Raw genomic sequence first — 23308 nt, forward strand, 5'->3', positions numbered from 1 at the left:
CAACACTTCCTGAAGCTGGGAGGGAAGGGATGCCAACTCAGCCCGCATCCGAACACAGCAGTCGCTGTCCCTATCCACGCTAACAACTGTTGTGCAAATAACGTCTGAACTAATCTAAAGAGAGAACAAACTATTCGACACAAAATTTAAACGGTTATTAAAATACAAGATTGCCTAGTAAATGCAGTAATGCTGCTACTTGCGCACTGCTGACACACAGCTCGGCGGCAGAAGGAGAATACGTGATTTTACACTATTCAGGTACTAAAGCGCAGTGCTGTAACTCTCAAATACTATAATACGCCCGAAATTTATGAATTAAACAATGCAAGTACCAAAAACACGCAAAGAAATTACGAATTAAATTATGTAACAAATAAGTGAGCTAAGGGTATACGACTTGCTGCTAGCAGCTGCGTATCCAACGGCGGCAGGGAGCACACTGGCTGTGACTAACCGACACTGGCGGTATAAACAAAAACAGAAGACAGACGACTACGCGAATTTACGCAATTCAGGTACTAAAACGCGATGCTATAACTCTCAAATACTATAAAACGCCCGAAATTTACGAATTAAACAATGCAAGTACCGAAAAACACGCAAAGAAATTAAGAATGAAGCTACTAACAAATTAGTGCTCAAAGAGTATACTACAATAGGAACGGAATCACCATCTCATATAAACGACGATCCTTGTTACAACACATGATGTCCGGATATGTCATAATACAGGCAAACAGTTGCTCAAATAGGCATCGTACCACTGAGAAGGGCCGTTGCGGCAGTATTACGATTCGGAGACGGTCATCTGGACTTCCCAGGAGAGTTTATGAGTAACTGAAGAAAACGTGATAGTTCTGATAGACGTGAACAATACTCTGGACATAGGTGGCCCTTCACGCAGGACAACTGTCCGTATTACAAGACCACAACCATACAGCGCCCACAAATCACATACCCAAATTACGGGCTAAATACATTCAACAGTGTAGACTGAGCAAAATATTTCTTTATTTCAGACAACCGGTTTAGACTGACTGTGCAGACATCTTCAGGTCTTAAAAATTTTGTGGTTGTCATACATGTTATTCTTACGTTGAGCCTCACGCCAAGGTGTCAAGTGGATGAAAGTCAGCACATTATGAGACGCATGACGTAACCAAAATATAATTAGCTGATTTTTTGTCCACTTGATAACTTGGCGTGAAGTTCAACGTAAAATGAAAAGGAACACGTTTCACAAAAAAAGGAAGAAAATAAAGTCTTTTATACATAAAGTATATTCGCATTTGCCTTTTCAAGCAGGTACTAGTTTATAAGTACCGTCCAGAAATCTTAACACAATAATATCAATAAAACATAATTTCCGTAATGTGTACGCAGAGAGAAGGGGTACTTTATGACGACCACTATTTGAAAAGAGCACAAGTTTCGTTAAATGTCGAGTTTTATTCGCAACGTAGAAAGACACATAGATGTGCAACACACGTATTAACCTATTGGTGCAGAAGTCACATTCACAGCTAAGACAAATTTTTGGGCCTGTTTTAGTTTTCCAAACGATACCGGAATTTATAAGAAATAATTTAACCAATAAATGTCTTTTTCAGTTTTAACATATGAAGTACATAATTACATTACAATCTTTTCAAAAGGTGGGCATAAATTATGTCTTCTTGCTCCCTTTTGTATTGCGATGGTTAAGATGGCTGTAAAGAAAAATTACCTCTGATCACTGAAGTTCTACGTCGGAGAGGCAATGAAGGGTGTGAAAGGAAAATTCAGAAGTGCAATGAAAGTGCCATAGGCAGAGGTAGCAGTCGAGGTTCGCAGACGACACAGACGTTGTGATCTGACGTAACGAAGGCACAGAGGTAATAGACAGCAAAATTAGCACAGAATAACTTTTATAGGTTAATGAAGGAAATACAACGGCCATGGAGTACTAGGAAGGAGAAAAACGACTTTCTTAAAAGACAAAGAACGATTCAAGAGTGGATTCAGTGAAGAGTTTGATCTGAAAGTTAGATTTCACAAAATTGAAGTAGCAAGGAAATAGTTGATTGGTATAAGTGAAGAAAGAGTTCTGCAGTAGATGAGACACTGGTGTGTAATTGAGAAGTAATTTCCTGAAATCGTGAATCTGGAGCAGAGCAATATGTCTAAACGAAATTTGGAGCACTGGAAGTCTGGAGAAGGAAAAATTAGCCTCATTTCACATGGACACCTGCTGGAGATTCTTGAAAAGCCGAAAGAAACAGTAAAAAAAAAAGAACTCTGGAAATGGTGACCAAAGACGGCCCTTATCAAAAGAAGAACCAGTTTCTGGAACATTTTGTCACAGAGTTCAAGAATAGTTATTGTTGTGTCTTAAGAAGAAGTGGAAGGCGAAAATGAAAGCTGCAGATATCGAGTTGAATGTAGAAATCAGAAACAGAGTATGTTGAGTGTGGTAGACAAGTAAAGGCAAGCACAAGACTGCAATAGGCAGAGGACAGCGTAGAACCAATCGACATTTCAATGAATGGTTTATATTCTGTAACTAGCTCATCTTCAGCATATGTCATCTTCAGGGCGTCCCTCCAGCAGTAATCAGGTGCATTTACTATGGTGTTTCGGCAACATTTCCATTTTAGTTTCTGAAATATGTTGCTGGAGTCAGCCAATACAGCTACTGTTCATTCCATCTCTCATTAAATGCTCACTATATACCGGAAAAGTCAGTTTGTTTCCCGATACAACCAAACAGATATGCAGAGCAGAACACTACGTGCAAACTCGATAGAGTTGTCGTGAATTTGTCTGGTGCGTTATTCTTTTTATCGATATGTATTAACAGCGATTGTGAAACATGGAGAATAACCATCACTCCAGCAGTGACAGCATCGCCATGGCATGGGATGATTGCTAACGCGATGTAGCAGTGCTACTCAGTAGCTGATACAGTACTGGTTATTCTTCGTGTCTTACAGTCGCTGTAAATATACACGGTGTATTAAAAGGAATCATCTGATTTGCCACGTCTGCAGTTTTGTTACTAATAATCATACACAATGAATTTTGTTTTTTGGTGATCGAGAAACTAAAAAAGCTTTTCTTTCATACCTTTTCATAGGTGTCCAATATGCTCCCCTCCCCCTTGAGATGATTGGCATATGTTAGTGTGGTATTCAAATTCTTCCCACGCTGCAGCGAGCATGACTTGAGTTAAAGCTTCCACAGCTGCTGTCATGCGATGTCTCAGTTCATTCATTGTTGTTGGTAACTGAGGCACATAATCAGAGTCTTTTATAAAGCCCCAAAAGATATAATCGCATACAGTCAGGTCCGGCGACCTTGGAGGCGAGTAATGTAAGTCTGAGTCATGGTCAATGAAGTCGTTCGAATCAGCCGCCATCTGTGGGAAAAGAAGGTTCTCAAGAATATCGAGATATGTGCTCCCTGTAACAGTGTTCTCGGCAATGAAAAATGGACCATACACCATTTCCCGTGAAACTGCACAGAAACATTAAATTTTGGAAAGTCTTTCTCCTGGTAAACTAATAAAACTAATACAGCACTACTGAAATCTGGGATAGCTTTACCGAACGTGGGCATAAAATTCTGCTTCATAAACCATTTGCTCTGTAATGGGAAACAAATCGATTCTTACAGACGTGATAAGAAATTTTTTGGGGTTGACGCCAGCTATACACTGTAAAAACAGGTTTGAAAATATTTGCCTAAACAGTAGGGGAAATGCACCAGACGACACCTAGACGCGACACCTGCTATGTCTCGTGGACATTGCATACTGCTTCTCTTGTACTGTGGACAAATGAAGGCTTCTAGTAGTATGCGTAATCACACAGTTTCTAAAATAATAACAAAACAGAAATTTAACGCGAAGTCTCTTGACACACTAGAAAGTTCGTGTGGCTGGCACTTCTCTTTCCGCATTATATGTGTCAGGGAGAGAATGGACGGGTCACTAACTCATGAATGCATGCTAACGTTGTGACTGTGGCATGCGATGTACGATATGCACGCAAGTCTATGTTACAATTTTTTGGTATGTACGTAGAAAGTTCGAAAAGAACTCTGCGAACAAAAGTGCAGATCTAAATAATAATGCTGATACTCAAAGTAGAAAATACCTGCTTTCAGAAGTACTCCATCAACGTGATTTTTTTAGCAACAGATATTATATAAGTTTAAGTATGACCGAGCACAAATATAACTCCCAGACACGGGTCATTCTAATCTGTTTGAAGTCACTGACATGTACTTCGATGATAAGAATACAAACACAGAGTTGTTGTTGTTGTTGTTGTTGTCTTCAGTCCTGAGACTGGTTTGATGCACAGAGTATGTCTACGATAATGTTGTACCGGTCACATCTGTTTATATACTGAAGAAAATCAGTGTGTGTGTGTGTGTGTGTGTGTGTGTGTGTGTGTGTGTGTGTGTGTGTAGGCACGCATTTGGACTTAGAGTAAACACATGAAGTATCCTTGTTTTTTGCAGACACGTTTCACTCACATTTATGTTTTCATAGTTTTAATTTTTCATAATAACTGTCTACATCTTTTAACGCAGGACACATTCACTTCATAACTAGTTCATCGCTGGTCGTAACTGTTCGCACAACATACTTAACACATGCCCTTTTATAGGTTTCTGAACATATAGTAATCAGGCTACATCGTATCCAGCCATTTCTTTCGATAACATTAAAAAAAATTCCATTTCTTAATTCAAGTATATTGTGAAACGTACTCACAAAGTTGCACATGAAAAATTCTCCTACACAGCAGTATCTTCTGCTCTTTGTTGCTTATGTGTTTCTTTAGGTCGGAGATTAATTTCGTTCCTGGAATTCAAAACTTAATTTTCTCTTGCACGAAGTTTATAAAATCCACTTCTCTCGAAATTTTTCTTTAATTGTAGGGACAGCATTTCCTCGAAACTTCTGCCTTCATTTATTACATAAGCCCAGAAGAGCAGAGTTGGTGTTTTGAACTTCTAATGTAGAGAGGAATTTCTCTGGACGATTGTTACCGACAGGTAGAAGTTATATTTTGAAGTATCCTTTCATTATTTGTGCCTACACCTCCCAGAATACTTGAGAGATAGAGTTATAGGTAGAAGACGATTCTCAATAGAAACTTTGTTCTCGTTTTAATTGCTTGAGGGATACGCGTTCTTTCAAACTGCAGCAACCTTTAAAATCTTGTATACCTATTCATTCCCCGTCGCTTTCACGAAACGACAGACACACTAAAATTTCTTCGACGCACTTTTAGAGCTCCATTTTACAACATATTTGCTATGGTACCACACTCCACATTTACGTGTTAGACAATACTCTTTCTTTAATAAAAATCGTTTTGGGTACCAAATCATATCAAGTAGTTCTCATTCCACTACATGAAATAAGTAATATCTCGACTACCTGAACTTACCGGTGTCCTGTAACGGCACCTATCGTCAAATAAAGTGAATCCTTTTTCTGGAATATATCTTGAAGGGCTCTGTAAGAAAATGCACTATTGTGTTGCACGATGAGAACTCCGCGACATTGGTTGTTTCACCCCCACGTCATTTAGGGTTAACCTTTGCTAGCTCATCTGGGGCTCTATCGAGAGGTATTTGCTCGTTTTGGACAGAGCTGTGATCAATTTACGTCAGTTATAAGCGGCATTTTAGTGGTCACGAAACAGGATGCCTTCTCAACGATATCAGTTATTCGTATAGTTTTCATGATGACAGGGTGCAACGTGCTACTAGGTAGATGTTAGTAATTTACTTACCACTGGAGGAGAAATCTAGAGTACGATTTCAACTATTCCTTAAGACATTTCTGTAAAGGAAAGGGTGCACGAAATCCTCTCGAAAGTAATCCGTCTATATCTCTTACGAACACTAGTTTTCTGTGATCATTTCCTTTCATGTTACTTGTCAGTGTTTATTTAGGTTTTCCATTGAAGTAAATGTTGGGAGAGAAGTATATCCGTAATCTTATACTATTCAAGCGTTTACGCTATGTCATTTCGACTATATAGGTACATGTGAAATATTTTCGATAAACACTGCTCCCAACTGTGACGACCTTGATGAAAGTCAGACGAACTAAATTTGAAAGCTAAAAAATCTTATAGAGATCACTAAACAGCATCATCTGAAATTTCAGCCATTCGTTAGTTCATTTCACTATGCTGTATCTTGCCGAAAGCCATCTCCTTTCTTATCAATTTCTTTGTAGGTATATAGGAATGCTAATATAAAAACCAAGGGGGATTGAAACGTGTTATTAGAGGAAGAAATAGAAAACAGCTACAGTGGAATATTGGCTCGATGATAGGAATGAGAGAGGAGATATGTTAAAAGAGTTCTTCAACATCTTTCGGCTAGTAAAATGGAATATGCTGTTGGAAAATCATAACGGGAGGAGGAGGTACACTTAGAAGACGCCAAGCAACAGGGCAAGAACACAGCCAGATTACATCATAGACATCAGGAACATATACAGACTTGGATCACAATTTAGCAGACATGAACCGTAGCCTGAAGTTGAAGGGAATCGCCCGGAAGAAACAGTGTTTAAAGTGGTGGGATTGAACTGTTAAAGAATGATGAGACCCGCCGAAGTTATCTACGGCTGTAGATACTGGGGTAATGAATAGCACAGTAGGTAGTGGAGGGGTCTTCACTAAAAGGAGAAGAATAACATAGGTACAAAAAAAAAAAAAGCTAGCTGCGAAGATATCTTGGATAACAGAAGAAATGTTTCCAATAATAAATGAATGAAGGAAGTACAAAACTGGGTAGCGAAAAATAAAATTACAGCACTTAACGATTTAAATAAATAGCAAGTGTAGAGAAGCAAAGAAGGAATGACAGCTGGAAGAATGTACAGAAAAGTTAAAATGACCTTAAGTGAAATTGAAGTTAATGGCGCCAACGTTAAGAGCGGGATGGCAGTTCCACTGTTAAGCATACAGGGGAGGGCGGTAAGGTGAACGTTTGGTAGCCTGATAGAAGAAGAAATGGGAACTGATATCGAAGACTCTGGGAATTCAGTATTAGACTTTAACAGAGCTTTGGAAAACTTGCAATAAAATAAGGCAGAGTGGATGGATAAAATTCCATAGGAATTTCTATAGTTACCGGGGGAAGTGCCAACTTAACGTTTACTGATGTTCGTGTGTAGCCGGCCGGAGTGGCCGTGCGGTTCTAGGCGCTTCAGTCTGGAACCACGCGACCGCTACGGTCGCAGGTTCGAATCCTGCCTCGGGCATGGACGTGTGTGATGTCCTTAGGTTGGTTAGATTTTAGTTCTAAGTTCTAGGGGACTGATGACCTCAGCTGTTAAGTCCCATAGTGTTCAGAGCCATTTGAACCATTTTGTTCGTGTGTAGAATGTGTGATACTGGATTCCCTGAGCCTTTCAGAAAAATGTTATCCATACAATGTTATCCATACAATCCCCAAGATAGGCAGGATAGATGTTCGAAATTCTGAGAAAAACAGGAGTAAGCTATAGCGAAAGACGGGTAAATACAGTATGTACCAGAACCAAGGGGGATATATAACAACAGTAGTCAAGGACGAAAGGCATAAATTATTTTTAGTATTCGACTTAAACAACGATGAAGCAATGAAGTAAATGAACTAAAGGATCAAAAGTGGGATTAAAATTTAGTACTAAAGGACACAAATGAAAAGGTTAGCTGTCAACACTGCTATCCTAAGTGAACTGCATAAGCTGCTGAATGGTGTGAACAATGTAACGAGTGCAAAATATGATTGGAGAGTAGATTGAAGATTTAAAAAAGTGATGACGAGTAGCCAAAATGAGAGCATTGATGAACTTAACATCAAAACTGCTAGGCCGCATTTACAAAATGAAATGCCAGAATGATGGGACATGTGTTAAGACATCACGGAATAACTTCCGTGGTACTTGCAGGAGCTACAGAGGGTAGAAACTGTAGAACACAAGGACGTGAATATATCCAACAATTAAATCAGGACCATGCGCACTTTTGCTACTCTTAGAGAGATCGATTAAATACCATCACATTGAGATCAGTCTCTAATTTGAGTTGTTGTGTACTTGTGACACATGTTTTCTTTTTTTTCCAAAGAATTTGTGTTCTCACATCTTTTCAGTTGTTTAACTGTTATTTATGTACCTATCAGTATGCAGGATTTACCGAAAAGAATCATCCTATTTAAAATAAATCATACTACTTTGTTATTTGGGATATGGGCGTGAACAACGTAATGTTGGAAAGAGCGAACTCTCGACTTTAACATGGTTTCCGCTATGTAAAGCAGAGTACGCCCACTTCCGTTCTGGCAAAAATGGTGTCGAGACAAGAGAAAGAGTTTTGTGTTCTACGTTTTGCGCAGTGTGGGTCAGTATTAACTGTCCAGCTCCTAGAGCACGGAGCGTTAGAGGACTGCATGAACAATTCCAAGAAACAGTTTGTGTGGAGGCAAATCGCCGGGCAGTCCCCAAGAGTCAGACACAGAAGTCGAACGCATCCGCCATAGTTTCACAAGGAGTCCCCAAAAATCCGTTCACCGTTCAGCTCGACAGCTCAACATGTCCACAATGTCCGTCTGGTATGTGTTGCGTCGACGTTTACACATGAAACCATACAAAATTCATATACTGCAAGCCCTCCGTAAAGGTGACAAAGCCGGCCAGTGTGGCCGTGCGGTTAAAGGCGCTTCAGTCTGGAACCGTGTGACCGCTACGGTCGCAGGTTCGAATCCTGCCTCGGGCGTGGATGTGTGTGATGTCCTTAGGCTAGTTAGGTTTAAGTAGTTCTAAGTTCTAGGGGACTGATGACCACAGAAGTTAAGTCCCATAGTGCTCAGAGCCATTTGAAAGGTGACAAAAAACAACGTGTGGAGTCCTGTAAATTCGTTCTTGGCAAGTTGGAGGATGACAGTTTCCTCCCACGCTTAGTATTTAGTGACTAGGCAACGTTCAATTTAAATGGAAAGGTGAACGGACATAATGTGTGAATATGGGGCACGGAACAAGCAAATGAAGCTGTACAACATCAGAGACACTTTCCAAAATTTAATGAGTTTTGGGCAGTTTCACGGGAGAGATGTATGGTCCATTTATCACCGCCGAGAATGCTGCTACAGGAAGCACAAATCTCGATATGCTTGAGAAATTTCTTATCCCACAGTTGGAGACTGACTCGAACGACTTCGTTTACCAACAGGATGGGGCACCTCCACACTGATATGGAAGTGCGTGAATTTTTATATCAAAGATGGATCGGTCGCACTGCGCCAAATGATACGCCCTTACTACTGGCCTCCAAGGTCACCGGGTCTAGCCGTAGGTGATTAATTCTTGTAGGCGTTTATAAAAGACTCTGTTTATGTTCCTCCCTCACCAACAACAATGAATGAACTGAGACATCGCATACATGCAGCTGTGGAAACTGTAACTCATGACATGCTCTCTACAGTGTGGGAAAATCTCAATGCAACTCTGACATGCGCCGTTGATCTGAAGGGGGAATACTGAACACCTATGAAAAGGTATGAAGAAAAACTTTCTGCGATTGCCGTTCATCAAAAAAAAAAAAAAAAAAAAAAAATATTGGATCTTTACTAGTTTCAGAAATACAGCAGCGCCATATCGAATGAAACTTTTTGATATACCCTGTATTACGCAGTTCTGTGATGTAAGAGAGAATTCAAGATTTACCAGTCTATGTCTCTAAAAATTGTAGCCACTGTCCAGAGAGATTAATTTATATTAGCATGAAGCATTCTGTGTGAATTATTTTATTAGTAATCTCAAAGACGGTTCTACTTACATACAGGAGGAACTGTTTTGAGTTATTTAACTAATACAGCGCACAGAAGAGTAAGCACTAACGTATGTCAATATTTGTGACTACGAAGAAGTTCAAATGGTTCAAATGGCTCTGAGCACTATGCGACTCAACTTCTGAGGTCATCAGTCGCCTAGAACTTAGAACTAATTAAACCTAACTATCCTAAGGACATCACACACATCCATGCCCGAGGCAGGATTCGAACCTGCGGTCGCTCGGTTCCTGACTGTAGCGCCTAGAACCGCACGGCCATTCCGGCCGGCTACTCAGCAAAGAACTTTCTTGCACTTCACATAACCCTACTTAAATAAAACTTCAACTGTTCATTTGTAAAAAATCGTGAATCTACGAAAGTTCTTCAGCGTTTCCTTTGAAATATTGGCACAACGTTGCAGTCGAATACTCGCATGTTTTCATGTACCTGCTGGAGAGTCCTATGGTATATACTACCACAGAATCTGAATTTACATTAACAGTAAACAAAGCTCAAGGTCGGAGAGAGCGGGCAAGAGGAGATGGACATAGATGGCGGGAGCAGATGATGGAGTGAGATAAAGATAAAGGGTGAGAGGGGTCGGGAGGAGATATACAGAGAGGAGAGAGGAAATGATGGGCAGAGAAAGAAAGAAGGAGATTATGGACAGAGAGAGGAGGATGGAGGAGGAGGTGGACAAGCAGAGGACGTGGAGGTCAACGGCGAAAGTCGCTGGGGTAGGTGGGGGGGGGGGTAGGGGGGAGGAGAGGAGGGATATCAAGAAGTGTACAAAATTCCTGTACACATTATAAACGTGTGCTTCCTGTTTTCTTCTGTTCGGCCAGACTGAGCCACAGTGACCCATTGCTGAGAACAACTAGTGAGCAATTCAATTATTGATGTTCCCGAACTTGTACAGAAAATTGGAATAGAGGTCAACGTAACCAACATTTCCGCTCTTTCTATTGCTCATGAAAACAACACATTGCATGTTATACCACCATACAGCGAGACCTTCAGAGGCAGTGGTCCAGATTGTTGTACACACCGGTACTTCTGATACCCAGTAGAATGTCCCGTGGCATTCATGCATGCCTGTATTCGCTGTGGTATGCTATCCACAAGTTCATCAACGCCCTATCGGTCCATATTGTCCCACACCACAATGACGATTCGGCGTAGATCCCTCAGAGTGGTTGGTGGATCACGTCGTCCATAAACAGCCAATTTCAATTTATCCCAGGCATGTTCGATACGGTTCATGTCTGGACATCGTGCGTGCCACTCTAGTCGAGCAATTTCGTTATCCTGAAGGAAGTCATTCACAAGACGTGCACGATAAGGGGGAGGGGGGGGGGAGGCGAATTTTCACCAATGAAAAAGAATGCCTCGCCAATGTGCTGCCGATATGGTTGCACTATCCGTCGGAGGATGGCATTCATATATCGTACAGTCGTTACGGCGCCTTCCATGACCACCAGCTGCTTACGTCGGCCTCACGTAATGCCACCCTAAAAAAGCAGGGAACCTCCACCTTGCTGCAGTCTCTGGACAGTGTGGCTAAGGCGTTCAGTCAGAACAGGAGGAAGGCATATGCGACAATCATGAGTGAAGAGAATGTGATGCCAATCATGAGCGGTCCATTCGGTATTCTGTTGGGCTTATCTCTACCGCGAGTATGGTGTCGTGTTTGCAAAGGTGGACCTCGCCGTGGAAGTCGGGCGTGAAGTTGTGCATGAAGCAGCCTATAACGTACAGTTGTAGTCGTTACACATCATCCTGTGGCTGCACGAAAAGCATTATGCGACATCGTGCCATTAGTATCAGGCTTCCTCCGAGCCATAATGCGTAGGTAGCAGTCACCCACTACAGTAGTAGCCCTTGGGCGGCCCAAGCGAGGCATGTCATCGGCAGATCCTGTGTCTCTGTATCTCATCCATGTCCGAAAACCATCGCTTTGGTTCACTCCGAGAGGTATGGACTCATCCCTTGTTGAGAGCCCTTCATGGCACAAAGATAGAATGCGGACGCTATCGAATCGCGGTACTGACCGTCTGGGGATGGTTGAACTGCAGACAACACGAGCCGTGCACCTCCTTCCTGGTGGAATGACTGGAACTGATCGGCTGTTGCACCCCTTCCATCTAATAGGCACTTATCGTGCCTAGTTGTTTTCAGTTTTGGGCCGGTTTATTGATATCTCTGAATAGTGAAAGGGACTGTGTCTGTGATACAATGTCCACAGCCAACGTCTATCTTCAGGAGTTGTGGGAGCCGGGGTGATGCAAAACTTTTTTTGACGTATGTATTTTGGAACTTGACGATGGTAGCACGCTCCCTAAATGCGTTGTACCAATGAATAATCGAATAAAAATTAGCGTGAAATATAATGATTGTTATTTTATTATTTCCGTAACACAGTCTCAGACCTCACCCTGCTCCATCCTACGAATCAAGTATTGGTATGGTAATCATGGAAATTATCTTGTATTGTACGTACTGTGTAGTCTTAAGATTTTAAGTGAGACCCTGAGAAAATAAAGCTATGAGTATGGCACTTCTCGACGATTGTTAGTCCGTCTCTACAAATTCACCCTTCACTGCAAAATATTTTTCCCAACGGTAAGTAACTTAACGGAGACTTACATTGTAAAAGTCTGTATTTCGGCTATTCACAGAACATTCAACATCGAAATCACCTCGTTGGCAGTTTATAAATGCTTGACACGCAGTTGTTTATCTATCAAAAGACGGAATTGAAATCATTGCGTGCCGCGTCAGGAGAAAATGGGGAAGCGGCAAAATTCCATAGTCTTCTGCAAAATTAACTGGCACTTTCTCTTGGATCAACGTCTGCGTTTTGTAAACTGATCAGGAAATTTGGGATGTATGACGCGCGATGGTTTGCCCCTTACGAGCATATTCTCTTGCCACCACACTGTTTGTGCGCGCGTGTGTGTGTGTGTGTGTGTGTGTGTGTGTGTGTGTCCCAAATTATCACTCAGCACCACCATGCCCGATTATGGTTGTGTCTTCACTGTTTGCATAGCTCCTGTGTCTCGGGATCATAACGATACACATAATAACCCTCCGTGGGGTTTAGATGCGTAAAGAACAGCTGCAATACTTGCGATGCTGCGTTGGTTCGCGTCGCTTTTTGAATAAGTGAACGTACTTGAGAACTCCAGCGCCTGACATTTGGCGCGTTTAAAACTACGCGAAGTACGATAATAATTGATAAATGCCGTTTCGTCTTAAGCCGTTCAGACGACACTTGAAACATCTGAGTAAACTAACCACGGTGTCACATATGGTTCATTGCCACTGTCTCATTACACTGCCTCAAAATGCACTGTTATACCTTTGTTTACCTTCAAATGATGAAACTTCATGAACGGGCAGCGGTATGTTCTGTTGGTCTCTCTAGCGTCATTCTACCGTTGTGCGAAACGTATTTCCAATACATACCAGGTCTGAAGACATGTACACGCAAACGAAAAACAATTACTTAAATCATTAATGGGAAAGCTCATATAAAGATGTGAAACGAATACTAACAAAGAGATAGAGGGGCTGGCCAGTACTTACCTCAGCTCAGTACAGCCGATAGATACACAAAACAGAACAGAAAATTTACGTTCCTAGCTTTCGGAACTTTGTTCCTTCGTCAGAGTTGGAGAGGGGGGAAAGAAAGGGAAGAAGGGAAAGTGGATTCAGTTACTCACAACCCTGGTTATGAAGCAAGAGGGAAACGTAAACAGGGAGGGTAGCAAGGATGGAGGCATGGTTGTCAGAGACTTGCACTTTCCCTTCTTCCCTTTCTTTCCCCCCTCTCCTCCCTGACGAAAGATCAAAGTTCCGAAAGCTAGGAACGTAAATTTTCTGTTCTGTTTTGTGTATCTATCGGCTGTTCTGGGCTGAGGTAAGTACTGGCCAGCCCCTCTATCTCTTCGTTAGTATAAACAATTACTTATATTTTCGATGTGATAATTTAAACTCTATGATTACTCCTCGGACATACAGTAATGTAATTTTATCATGACCTGCTAGCTATCAGTAGATATAATCTCATAGTACAATAAAGAGATTTGCAGCTGTCGGTGTGTGTGTATGAGGGTTTCACAGTATACTGTTTCACGGTATTGATAACGTATCGGGACGCAAGAGTCGGACTGCGGCCTGCCCCGTTATGATGGGGCAGGCAACGCGTGCGGCTGGTAACGCGGTCGCGCCTGCTCCCTGCCCATGGCGTCCCATCACCACAGTCCCGGAGTCATCTGCGGATCCATTGTCCGTTGTAATGCAGTACGCTAATCAAAATGCATTGCCCGGTGATGAGACTAACGAGAGGTGCTTCCATTGCGCGCGCTCTTGTAATCGACATTGCCGGCCGCATTTCCCGCCCCGTCCACTCCCCTACAGCCACTCCCCCTCACCCACACTCTCATCCCCCCCCCCCCCCCCCAGTGCAGCCATACAGCTCTCCGATGGCAGGCGATGGTCACCCGAGCGCTGATGCATTTTCCCCGAACGGCAGTTTGCATCTGCTAAGTTCCGCGGAACGCCGCTTCCAACGAATGGCGCTGCCGGCAGCGGTCCACTAATTCTTCTCCACTAGCCTTCCTTCCCTCTTTCCAGAAAATACCCCAAGATAAGTCTACTTGTGTCAAACATAGGCCTTGATTTGAGGAAGAAATTTCTGAGAATGTACTTTCAGAGCAGAGAATTGTATAGTAGTGAAACGTGGACTGTGGGAAAACCAGAATAGAAAAGAATCGAAGTAATTGAGTTGTGATACTACACATGAATTCTGCAAATTAGGTGGACTCATAAGGTAAGGAATGAGGAGGTTCTGCGCAGAGTCGGAGAAGAAAGGAATATGTGGAAAACACTGACAAGAAGGGACAGGATGACAGAATCTGTTAAGACATCAGGGAATGACTCCCATGGTTCTGGAGGGAGCTGTAAAGTACTATATAGGAAGACTGCGGTCTAAGGCGCTGCAGTCATGGACTGTGCGGCTGGTCCCGGCGGACTTTCGAGTTCTTCCTCGGGCATGGGTGTGTGTGTTTGTCCATAGGATAATTTAAGTTAAGTAGTGTGTAAGCTTAGGGACTGATGACCATAGCAGTTAAGTCCCATAGGATTTCACACACATTTCAATATTTTTTTTTTTTTTTTTTTTTTTTTTTTGAGGAAGACAGATTGGAATACGTCCAGCAAATAACTGAGGACTTAGGCTGCAAGTGCTATTCTGAGATGAAGATTTTGGCACAGGAGAGAAATTTGTGGCGGGCAGCATCAAACCATTTGAAAAACTGTCAACGCCTTGAATTTCCCGCTCCATCCCCAACAAAAATTGTTTTCTTTCACATGATTCTGTACTGAATATCGCAGAGTAATAGAATTTTCTTGTTTTAAAAACCATCGCAGACATTGATCACAAAATGAGTCAAAGGAAGTTTGCGAAGACATATCGTCAACTAAATATCATCGCACGTGTCCTCAATCCAACTAAATTTTCCTCTGGAAACATGCACTATGAAATGCAGGGAAACGTCATAGGATCTATAAGAATTTCCATCTGATATCGACGAGTGGCTCAATGCGATATGGGGACCGCGTCACTAGTGGACAAAATATGCGATGGAGGACACATAATTACGATTCGAAAACTTGTAGAGTTTGTAGAAATCGTCACTGTCATCATTGTGTCACTCCACTGTTATACTCGGAGCTCAAAATAGCATCCCTAATATGTAACAATGTCAGTGTTATCTTGGTAAACAAAAGCTATTCTTAATGTAATCATTGAAGCAGATTATTTAGTAAGTCAGTTTCAAATTAATGTCAGTCCCGTTCACGCAACGCAGCACTGTAGTTTGGATACCGTGTTGTTGATGCTTATACTGATGTTGATCAATTTGCAGATCAACTGTAGTAGCGCTGGTATCGATATTCGCATTTGAGAGCGCGTTTGACAGAATATGTATTGTGAGAGGTGAAAGAGCGAGAACGCACATATAGCGCGAAACAGTTAGAACAGGGCCGGCCGGCGTGGCCGAGCGGTTCTAGGCGCTACGGTCGCAGGTTCGAATCCTGCCTCGGGCATGGATGTGTGTGATGTCCTTAGGTTGGTTAGTTTTAAGTAGTTATAAGTTCTAGGGGACTGATGACCTCAGAATTTGAGTCCCATAGTGCGCAGAGCCATTTGAACCATTAGTTAGGACAGGTTTTCCCAAACCGTGTTGCGCTGCACACCAGCGATTAAGTGCTCCGAGAAGAACTGTTAGTAACATGGCGTTTTTTGCGACATTCACACGATATTACTTTTTTTATTTTTAGTATGATTTCTGCGTAGTTATTTATGTTTTGAAACAGAAGTTGTCACTGAGTAAAACAAGTTTTTCTCATTTTTCAAAAATTGTATTAACCTTAAAAATAAACACGATATTCCACCAAAGTATAGGGTTCTCAGTGTTCCGTAAGAGGACAATTTTGGAATACCCGGAATTAGACAATATATTTATGACGACGACAAATTTAGTTGTTACATGACTTTCTTTTGTCGCTTGAAGTTGCTATATTATTGAAAATCATGTGCAGGCCTTCTTGTTCTAGTAGTAGGTGTGCTACGTAACAACAGCTGCTCTCATTAAAAAAATTGAAGTTGGTGGGACAAATGACTCCAGTGGCTTTTACGTGTAATCTAATTACTCGCATTCGAGTGGAATTAGATCGGCACGCAGTAGAAGCTTAGATTACCGGTTTTCGGACAGTGTACCAATTAGATATCATTATCAGCTGTGAAGGCTTCCAGCCTAAGCACAGCAGACTAGTTCCCACATTAGACATCGATAACAGCCATTCTAAACTATTTCGAGCGTGAACTCCGTCCTAAGCTTTTCATGCTCATACTATAAATGCCAAAGTAGCTCTGCCTCTTACGTTTTTGCGACTAAACCATTGAACCGGTTTTGATGAAATGTGGCAAAGGGGTACCTTGTACCCTGGGGGATGACCTGGGCTACTTTAGACAGTAAAAAAGAATCATCGCCCTCTAAGAGAGTCAAGTAGGAAATGGGACACCTTTTTTTACATCAATGAACGTAAATTCTTTAAAAAATTATGAAATTTCTTGTATGGTATACACACTTACAAGTTACATTTCTGGGCCGAAATATTTTTCAGCTATTATAATTACTAGCACAGCAGAAGGGGAAAGTGTTTTTATTTCGCAAATCTCAGTTATACCGGCGGATTTGCCTTTTGAATTGCTGTTCCTACTAAAAATTGCATTTCGACTGACCATAAATAATACCCGAGGGCAAACACTCAAAGTTGTCACTGTGCATTTAGAAAAAAAACGTGCTTTCCTCGTAGGCAACTCCTTGTTGTGCGCTCAGTTTATGCAGCCCCCAGAATCTGTACGTCTTTGAAAAGAAGGCAAGACGAAAATCGTTGTTTACTGAACTGCGTTGAGATCACGCAATGAATAGCTCATAAAAGTAAACTATTTTTTAAAAATATTTTTAACTAATATATTCGACTTCGGCAAAATAATAGAAACGCCTTCTGTGTCTGTGAGATGATTATAAGTGCAGCTGCCGATAGTGTGGGCTGTAATTATCGTCTGGTAGCTAATCTTGGTGGACTGTCTAATGCGTTATTGATGAACCGAAACACATGGGGAAAAAAATTAATTCCAGAATTCCCCGACAGTTGCAAATCCGGCATTGCGAATGCAAGGTAGACGCATGGAAATGTATCCATATATAATGAATTAGGAACTGGACATGGGCAGGAAAGGTGAAACAAGTGAGAAACGTGTAACGTCGATTTTATTATTAACCACCACTTACACCGTTGTTCAATAAGATCACCGGAGACGTCGACGAGATGATTCATCCGTAAAACGATGTGATCAATAGTTGCTCGCTGCAGTTACGGTGGACTCTGAGCAACGTCTTCTTGTATACTGGACTTTATACTATCTAGAGACCGAACATGTCTGCGTTAAATGCATTCTCTTAGATGTCTCCCAGCGCCAAACGTCACATGGAATCAAATCAGGTGATCTTTAAGACCATACATCTGATAAACCTCTGGAGATAAAACGTTCGTGGAAGGTTGCGTTAAGCACTGGGCGGGTAACATGAGGTATTGCTTCATCTTGCATGAAAACAGTGGTTTTCACACACTTGAGCTCTTCCGGCACACCTGACAGACCCTCTGGGTGAATACTCCTCAAAGAAGAAAGGACGGAGAATAAATGTGCTTGTGAATCCATACCACACCCTCACATAATGCGAATGCAATGGTTCTTCGTGCATAACACGTGGTTTAGCATCACCGCAGATTCGGGAGTTTTGTTTATTCACTGCACCCAGTAGTGTAAAATATGCTTCGTCTAACAGCAGAATATTGGCCAGCCACATGTCATCAGCGCCGATCCGTGCCAGGAACCGAAGAGCAAAGTCAGGACATACCTGTGGATCACAAGGTTTCAGTTGCTGCACCGCCTGGATCGTGTACAGGTACCACTTAAAAACAGACTGCAAAACTTTCCGCACTTTTTGACCGTGGGATGGACAATTTTCGTGACACTTTGCGAGCACTAACACTAACGTGGCACGTCCTGCTTGGTTAGTTACAGCAACAGCAATTTGGTCAGTAACTTCCATCGGGATAATACGCCTTCCTCTTCCATGTGCCACATCACACTTGCCCGTGTTTTCGAATATCATCCTCATCTTCTCCGGGTGGAACAATGTTTTTTTTTCCAGGGCAAATCGGTTCCGCTTTAACGAACTAGCGTATCTACCAAGTGTCGCTGCCATGCGATGGTTACAGCACACAACGTACCTTCGTGAGTACCTTGAATTTAATTATAACCATCTGGCATATAGGAGCACTAAATACGTTTATAAGTATTCGTGTAAGTAACTGCTGTAAACCACGATATTTGTGAATTACTAACTTACTTGACATCACTCATCATAACGAAATTGCTGGTACGAGATGAAAGTCGTAGGTAACAGCTACTTCACTGTAAACAGTGTACTATCTCTGGTATAGGGTGCCGCAGATCTGGGTCTAGAGAGACCTAATCAATTGCATCCCAACGTACTCATCTGTAGAGAAAGGGTAGTCTCACATTGACAAACTTGCAATCATCGACCATAGACATGGTGTATCAAGAAACCTGATTCATCGCTCTACACGACTCGTAACAAGGAACACCGGAAATCCTATTAAAAATCCTTGCATGAGGGTCATGACGCCGATCGTGTGAAAAGGAACCGAAGAGGGACGTGAGACTGTGTAACAACATAGGATGCCTTACTTTCCAGTTCAGACGAAGTCTACATCCAGCACTGGATTGGATATAGCTAATGATGATTGGGTAATGTTTCTAAACTGAGCAACAAAATTAAAGCATCACTTTTTCTAAACATCGTAATTGTCTCGAATTCCAACGCATAAGTTTGAAACTTGGCTCAAAGGTGCCTACATTCTTCCTCTTAAATGGTGCAAAAGGGTGGCGCCCTGCGATTTCGCACTTGACTCAGCCCCCTCTTTTTCGGCTGACACCCAAACCTCCACTTGTCGGACACTCAGATCGGTAGCAGACGTTGTATATTGATAGTGTACAAATCAGAATATCGATTAGGTTCGTGATGTGATCTTTAGTCCAGCTGAACGTGCGTAAATGGTAATTAGAAAGAACACCACAACTACGGAGTCTCGCAAAAGCGCATGTGTGACGTGCAAATATCAATGTCGCAGGTAAGTGAGTGAGAAGAGCGTCAGATCGTCGTACTAAAGATCCCGACTTCGATACCCACTTAACAGCTTACGCGTGAAACTGTTATATGGGAGAGCTTTATCCTAAGATGTTCAAATGGTTCAAATGGCTCTGAGCACTTTGGGACTTAACATCTGAGGTCATCAGTCCCCAAGAACTTAGAACTACTTAAACCTAACTAACCTAAGGACATCACACACAGCCATGCCCGAGGCAGGATTCGAACCTGCGACCGTAGCGGTTGCGCGGTTCCATACTGAAGCGCCTAGAACAGCTCGGCCACACTGGCCGGCTTCTAAAATGTATAAAGGGCGTTTCGGAGTTTGTAGCAATGTTATTTCGGGAGTCTGCTTTCGCTTCGATAGCTGAAAGTAGCAGTCCTTTAGCGCATATTTGCATAGGTAACAGCACACCTATCTATACAAATGCACTCTATAGGTTTGCTACTTTCAACAACGAAGCGAAAGCAGACTGCCAAAATAACATTGCTACAAACTCCGAAACATCCTTTTTACATCTTACAAAAATGTTCTCCCGTATAACAATGTCACATTCAAGCTATTAAAAAATCGCCGTTAGTGGGTTTCGAAATTGGGATCCTTAGTACGACGATCTGACGCTCTGCCACCTTCTCTTATATTTCATTCCATTTTTTTTCAACTACCGCGGATATTAATATTTGCAAAGCACCATGCGCTTTTGCGATACTTCGCAGATCTGGTGTTCTTTTTAACTGCTACCGATCTGAGTGTCTGACATCTGGATGTTTGACTGTGAGACCGAGTGTAACGTCGGAGGGCGCCACGGTTTTGTAACATTACACAGTAAGATTGTTGGCACCTTCGAGCCAAATTTCGTCGGGAAGGAAGACAATTACGAAGTTTCGAAAAAAGTGATCGTATAATTTTGTGCCGCAATACAATTGGACCCTTTCGGCTCCCGTATAGTTCCTTGTAAAACTACAGTTTTGGCAGGTCTGAGGCCACTCAGTGAAAAATGTGGTTGCCTGAAGTCCCGGCGTGCTGTGTGCCGGCAGGTGTCGGGGAACGGGTGGCGCGTGCTGTCGGCGGACTCGCTGCAGACGAGCGTCATGTCGCTGAGCGTGCGCCTGCGCTCGGCCCACTTCTCGGACCCGGCCGGCGTGTTCGCCGCCCCCGGAGGTCGGCTGACCGCCACGCTGACTTGTCGCGCCGAGCTGGCCGGCATCTACCAGCAGGAGGCCGCGCTGCAGCTGGCGCCGCCCCCACCCGCGCAGGCCGAGCCCGTGCCGCAGAGGGGTAAGCTGTCGCATTCTGAGTAACCACACCCCCACTCATTGTTCCTGGTTAGAAATATTGTAGCTTTCCTTTGTATCTCTTAATATTCTCTCTTCCATTACGTTCCTTCTTCTCACTTCAGTTTCCTCTTTTCTTGCTACACTCTCGTCCTATTCTCTGCACTTCTCATCTCTCACTCGCCTCAGATATAGTCTCATCTCATCGCCATCTTATCTCTTCGTACACTCTCTTTTCGGTGTTCTCTTCTCTTCTCGTCTTTCCTTCTATATTCCTTCCCTGCTTCTACCATCCTGTCTTCAATCCTCTCTTATTTCCTCCTCCCATTTTCTCTAATCCCCCTGTCACCTCTCATCTCTTTTTTCTCAAATTCTCAACTCTGCCCTTTTCTCTATTGACTTCTCCACTTTTCTCTTATCCTCACCACCCTTATTCCTTTTCCCTATTTGTCTACTCATCTATTCTCTGTACTGTCCTACAATCCTCTCCTTCTCTATTCCTTTCTCCCCTCATCCTCCTCTGTAACCCTCTACTCCTCTTTAACATTTTTTATTTCCTCCTTTACTCCTCTCTTTAGTTTTCTCTAATTATTTGTTCCTCTCACCTCTGTTGTTTACTCCCTTCCCTTTCTTTTCTCTATGCATCCTATAGTCCTAATAAAAAAAAGTCAGGCACACACCATTCATAAAGTCCACATACCAACAACCCTACCAGACCATATAACATTTCCTTGATTATTTATAATCAACCATCCGCCCTTTAAATTCCACATATTCTATAAGCACTTCATTTGTGCATCTGTACAAATAAAACTCTCTTTTTACTGAACGCTTTGATAACATCAAACAGTATCGTTTAAAGGGTATTTCACCAGAGTGCAGATGAGGTGCTGAACTCCTAAAACATCGTCTTATACAGGAATGTTGTGAATGCATCATGTTTGTGCCAAGCGTTTCTATAACTTAAATGAGTGGTTTGAAAATGAAATACAGAAGGGAACTAAATATAATTTATAGATTTAGGGTCTCTGGTGAATCTCAGGACAGCACACATAACCACAGTACTTACCATATGATTAGTTCCCTCAAATCTTACTGCCTCTTCGTATATTAGTATAAGTTCATCGCAATTGCAAAAAGCCTGTAGGTAGTCCAGGTTTTAAAACACACTCATCTTTAGATACTAAGTATAGACTGATTCTGGTGTGAACAACAATGTAAAATTTGATCAGATGACTGGCAGCGTAACTAGGAAGCAAGAGTTGTACTGATATGCTAATGAATGTCAGCGAAGCTGCTGTACTATCACAGTGATCAACAAATGCGCGAATATTCGAATGAACCACCGAAATAATCAATGTCCTAATAGCACCAACAGAGACCTTCATATCTTATGCACACTTTCACGAGGCAACAAGTGCTTATTAGTAGCAAAGAAAGGGTAGGAAACATATCAGGCTTCTAACCCTACTGTGATGATTTCAGATTGTGAATAATTAATGTAAATATTTAGCCTCTAGTCATCTAGATTATTTCTTCAGCCTGCTGAAATGTTCTGTTGATATCAGCCAACGGTAAACGCATGTGTGTGTGTGTGTGTGTGTGTGCGTGTGTGTGTGTGTGTGTGTGTGTGTGTGTGTGTGTGTGTGTGTGTGTACGTGTGCGTGGGTGCGTGTGTTTGGAGCAGTGAAATGTTAAATTGTGACAATTCGCTACCACAAATTCCACAAGTATGTCTAGGAAATCTGCCAAATCTAAAATATCTCCTTTCCACCCAAATCAGTTATGTAATGTCCACACCCGCATCACAGACCAACGCAACAGGTATTTATTGTATAATATTTATTTTTTCATAATACTGGATTTCACATCAATCGTCGTTACGACCATTAATCTCTAGCACACAGCCATGGATATCATCTAATAGTAACACCGTAAAATAGCAAGAAGTATCTATAAAGTTGAAATATTAGTGTAAATCCAACTGTTTGTCTCTTGATAAATGCAGAACTTTTTCAACACGTGTTTCTTCTTTACTAAGACGCTATGGTTAAATTAGTAAGTTATGCTGCTGAGATGATATAAATCCGTCCAAGGATGGCGAACGCTGTTGAAATAGCAATAAAGATTAGTAACAGATTGATCTTTGGCAGCAAGGGTCTCAGAACTAAACGCTGAACTTTCACAAGGTCATTGGTATAATCTGTATGAGAATATTAGTGTTACGGATCCGTGGTTGGAAAAAGATGATATAAAACTACTGAAATTGAACAAGCTGAAATATCGCAAGGGGGAAATATACTTCTAAAAGGCTTTGAGACTCGGAAAGACACTAAGTGGATTACATCACAGCTAGAAAGCAGTTCAGAAATTCAAATATTATATCGTGAAAC

At 42.0% G+C, this 23308-nt stretch overlaps 1 protein-coding gene across 1 annotated transcript in view; it reads left to right on the forward strand.

Annotated features, from left to right (window-relative positions):
* The window catches only part of LOC126195022 (uncharacterized), a 1313800-nt gene that overhangs the window by 1240968 nt on the left and 49524 nt on the right, over positions 1 to 23308 (forward strand). Inside the window, exon 5 of the mRNA XM_049933457.1 lies at positions 20679 to 20919. Within this exon, the coding sequence (XP_049789414.1) occupies positions 20679 to 20919 (241 nt within the window). The remainder of the gene's footprint in view (positions 1 to 20678; positions 20920 to 23308) is intronic.

This window comes from Schistocerca nitens, chromosome 7 (assembly GCF_023898315.1).
Source record: "Schistocerca nitens isolate TAMUIC-IGC-003100 chromosome 7, iqSchNite1.1, whole genome shotgun sequence".
Classification (NCBI taxonomy): Eukaryota; Metazoa; Arthropoda; class Insecta; order Orthoptera; family Acrididae; genus Schistocerca; species Schistocerca nitens.